Source organism: Cebus imitator, unplaced genomic scaffold (genome assembly GCF_001604975.1).
Source record: "Cebus imitator isolate Cc_AM_T3 unplaced genomic scaffold, Cebus_imitator-1.0 Scaffold167, whole genome shotgun sequence".
Lineage (NCBI taxonomy): Eukaryota > Metazoa > Chordata > Mammalia > Primates > Cebidae > Cebus > Cebus imitator.
The window spans coordinates 4,750,004-4,753,311 of NW_016107482.1; the positions used below are offsets into that span (position 1 = coordinate 4,750,004).

A 3,308-nucleotide genomic window follows, 5' to 3' on the forward strand; every position below is an offset into this window, starting at 1 on the left:
GAGCAGGACCTGGCCACCTCCTCGCAGCAGGACCTGGGACAACCCTGCAACCTCCGCCAGCACCTGTGTCCCTCTCTGCATGGCTACAGCAATGATGCTCCCTGAGAGGAGGTAGAGGGCGATGCTCAACAGATTCAGCCACCAAACCACCAGGTTGCCAAGCAGATAGACTCTGAAGTCTGTGTCATTGACCCCTGAGAAGCGTAGGCCCTGAAAGTTGATAGGCCAGTGCCAGGGTTTGGATGTGAACTCATTGTCCTTGGGTTTGAGGCCATTGTTCCCGCAAATCATGACCATGTGGGATTCCAGCAAGATCTCAGGTAAACTGGGCTGCAGCACATTCAAATGAATGTTGTGTATTGTGGTTTTTTGTTTGTTCATTTTGTTCTGAAATTAAAGTATGCAAAATAAAGAATATGCTGTTTTTATACAAAAAAAAAAGCCCCCCCCAGTCCCCACCTGCCTGCCACCCCGGGGATCTCGCACTGGCCCCTGGGCGCGAGGTGACCCTGCGACTGCCCGGCCTCTGCCTCTGCCCTCGCGGTCCCCTCGCTCGTCGCGCGCGCCCTGGGCCTGTCTTCGCGTGGGTCCTGGCTCCTCCCGTTCCGCAGTCGGTGCCGCCTGACAGCCCCTTGGGCGCAGCGCGGCGGGTGTCGGGCGGGCGCTTCCGGCCTGAGGCCCGGCGAGGTGTGGGCGCGATCGGGGCCGGAGCCGGCGCGGATGGGTAGCTCGGTCCGCGGGGGCAGGGCCGGGCTGCGGCCTCACCGCAGCCTCGCCTGAGCCGGCGCTACTGAAGCGGAGGGCGGGCGGCCTGGGCCGCGGGCCTCTGGAGGATGGTGGCGCCCTGGCGCGTCTCCGTCAGGGTTTTCCTGTCGCACCTGAGGTGTTTCGAGCTCAGACAGGGACTCGGCCTCCTGAGGCCCTCCGAGTGCCCTCGCGATGCCAGGCTCTGCTGGCTTCTGCTGGGCACTTTGCCCAAGCTCGTCTCCACCTGCGGGGACGTGGGTGAGGGGGCCCCTGACGTCCTGGGTCGGCAAAGGGTCCGCTGGAGCGGCGCGGCTGGCGCGGGGCCCGCGGAGAGCCTCCCCCGAGCGGGACCGCTGGGCGGCGTCTTCCTGCATCTCCGCCTCTGGCTTCGTGCCGGCGCTCTGCTGGTGAAATTCTTCCCCCTCCTTCTCCTCTACCCGCTCACCTACCTGGCTCCCAGCGTCTCCACGCTCTGGCTCCACCTGCTTCTGAAAGCCACCGAGACCTCAGGCCCAACCTACATCAAACTGGGCCAGTGGGCCAGCACCCGGCGCGATCTGTTTTCCGAGGCTTTCTGTGCCCAGTTTTCCAAGCTGCATGTCCGAGTGACCCCCCACCCGTGGACTCACACTGAGCGCTTCCTTCGGGAGGCTTTTGGGGAGGAATGGGGGGACATCCTCTCTTTTGAGAACCGGGAACCTGTGGGCTCAGGCTGCGTGGCCCAGGTGTACAAAGCATACGCCAACACCGCATTCCTGGAGATTGACAGCGTCCAGAGACTTGGCAGGGCCTCCTGTCTGCCGCCCTCCTCAGAAGCTGGGGCAGTCGCGGGGTTGAGAGAGCTCTTTGGATACCTTGGAAATGGCCAGAAACCTCCAGGAAATCTCGCAGACCAGTCGTTTCTAGAAAGGCTGCTCCTTCCTAATACTGACCTGGTTGGATCAAGTGCAGGGGCATCTCAGGCTCCCGTCCCTGGCTACCACCCTGAGCCAGGTCACCTCATCCCCGTGGCAGTGAAAGTAAGTGCTCTGAGAGCTCACAGCTCACCTACCCACTGAGCTTTCCCAGATCAGAAACACCCGCCGTGCAAATCGCCCCTATGTTTATTTCTCTTTGCCTGACCAATATCTGAGTGTTTGTTTCTTTCTTCCTTTTTTTTTTTTTTTTTTTTTTTTTTTTTTTTTTTTGTTTTTTTTTTTTAGATGGAGTTTTGCTTTTGTTTCCCAGGGTGGAGTGCAATAGCGCGATCTCGGCTCACTGAAACCTTCCCCTCCTGGTTCAAGGGATTCTCCTGCCTCAGCCTCCCTAGTAGCTGGGAATGCCGGCACCTGTCACCGAACCCAGCTAATTTTTTGTACTTTTAGTAGAGATGGGGTTTCACTATGTTGGCCAGGCTGGGCTCAAACTCCTGACCTCAGTTGATTCACCCGCCTCAGCCTCCCAAAGTGCTGGGATTACAGGTGTGAGCCACCACGAGCGGCTCTGAGTGCTTATTTCAAGCAAGCTGTTTCATTTCTTGTATTGAAGTGGAGGTGTGAATAGTCTGATAGAGGAAAATGAACAGGATCTGGAGTGAACTAACTGCTTGGGTGTCGGGACCACATCTTCCTTCCTTTGATGAGAAGCCACCTGGCTCTTCCTTGGATGGTGGGACCCAGCCCCGGCTAGGTAAAATGTGTCCAGTGGATTCTTCCCGTCTCACGGTTCCTCTTTCCAACAGGTGTTGCACCCTGGCTTGCTCTCTCAGGTGCATATGGACCTGCTGCTGATGAAGATTGGCAGCCGAGTCCTCGGACTTTTGCCAGGCATCAAGTGGCTTAGCTTGCCTGAGATTGTGGAGGAATTTGAGAAGCTGATGGTCCAACAGGTGAGTTCTCCTTCCCTCAGCTGTAAATAGCACCTAACATCATTCTTGCCATTAGCTGCTGCTTAGTAAATGTTGAATAATTTTGTGGTATGTCATAGCTCGTGTGGTATGTTAGAGTAGGTAACACTAGCTAGTAAAACAACACCGAAACCTCAGTGGCTTCATGGAATGAGGTCATTTCTTGCTTATATCAAAGTTCTGGTGGGCATGGTGGCTCATGCATGTAATCCTAGCACTTTGGGAGGCTGAGGTGGATGGATCACTTGAGGCCAGAAGTTCCAGATTAGCCTGGCCAACATGGTGTAACCCTGTCTCTACTAAAAATACAAAAATTGGCCCAGCATGGTGGTGCGTGCCTGTAATCCCAGCTACTTAGGAGGCTGAGGTATGAGAATTGCTTGAACCTGGGAAGTGGAGGTTGCAGTGAGGTGAGATTATGCCACTGCACTCCAGCCTGGGCGACAGAGCAAGACTCCATCTCAAAAGCAAAACAGAAATGAAAAACAGGCCGGGTGCAGTGGCTCAAGCCTGTAATCCCAGCACTTTGGGAGGCCGAGGCGGGTGGATCACGAGGTCAAGATATCGAGACCATCCTGGTCAACATGGTGAAACCCCGTCTCTACTAAAAATACAAAAAATCAGCTGGGCATGGTGGCGCATGCCTGTAATCCCAGCTACTCAGGAGGCTGAGGCA

At 56.0% G+C, this 3,308-nt stretch overlaps 1 protein-coding gene across 1 annotated transcript in view; it reads left to right on the forward strand.

Moving 5' to 3' along the window:
• The first annotated feature begins 460 nt into the window (after window positions 1–460).
• Window positions 461–3,308, forward strand: part of LOC108315046 (uncharacterized aarF domain-containing protein kinase 2) — a 3,457-nt gene continuing 609 nt past the window's right edge. The window contains exons 1-2 of the mRNA XM_017544215.2: window positions 461–1,766; window positions 2,468–2,614. Coding sequence (XP_017399704.2) covers window positions 834–1,766; window positions 2,468–2,614 — 1,080 coding nt within the window. The 5' untranslated portion in view covers window positions 461–833. The remainder of the gene's footprint in view (window positions 1,767–2,467; window positions 2,615–3,308) is intronic.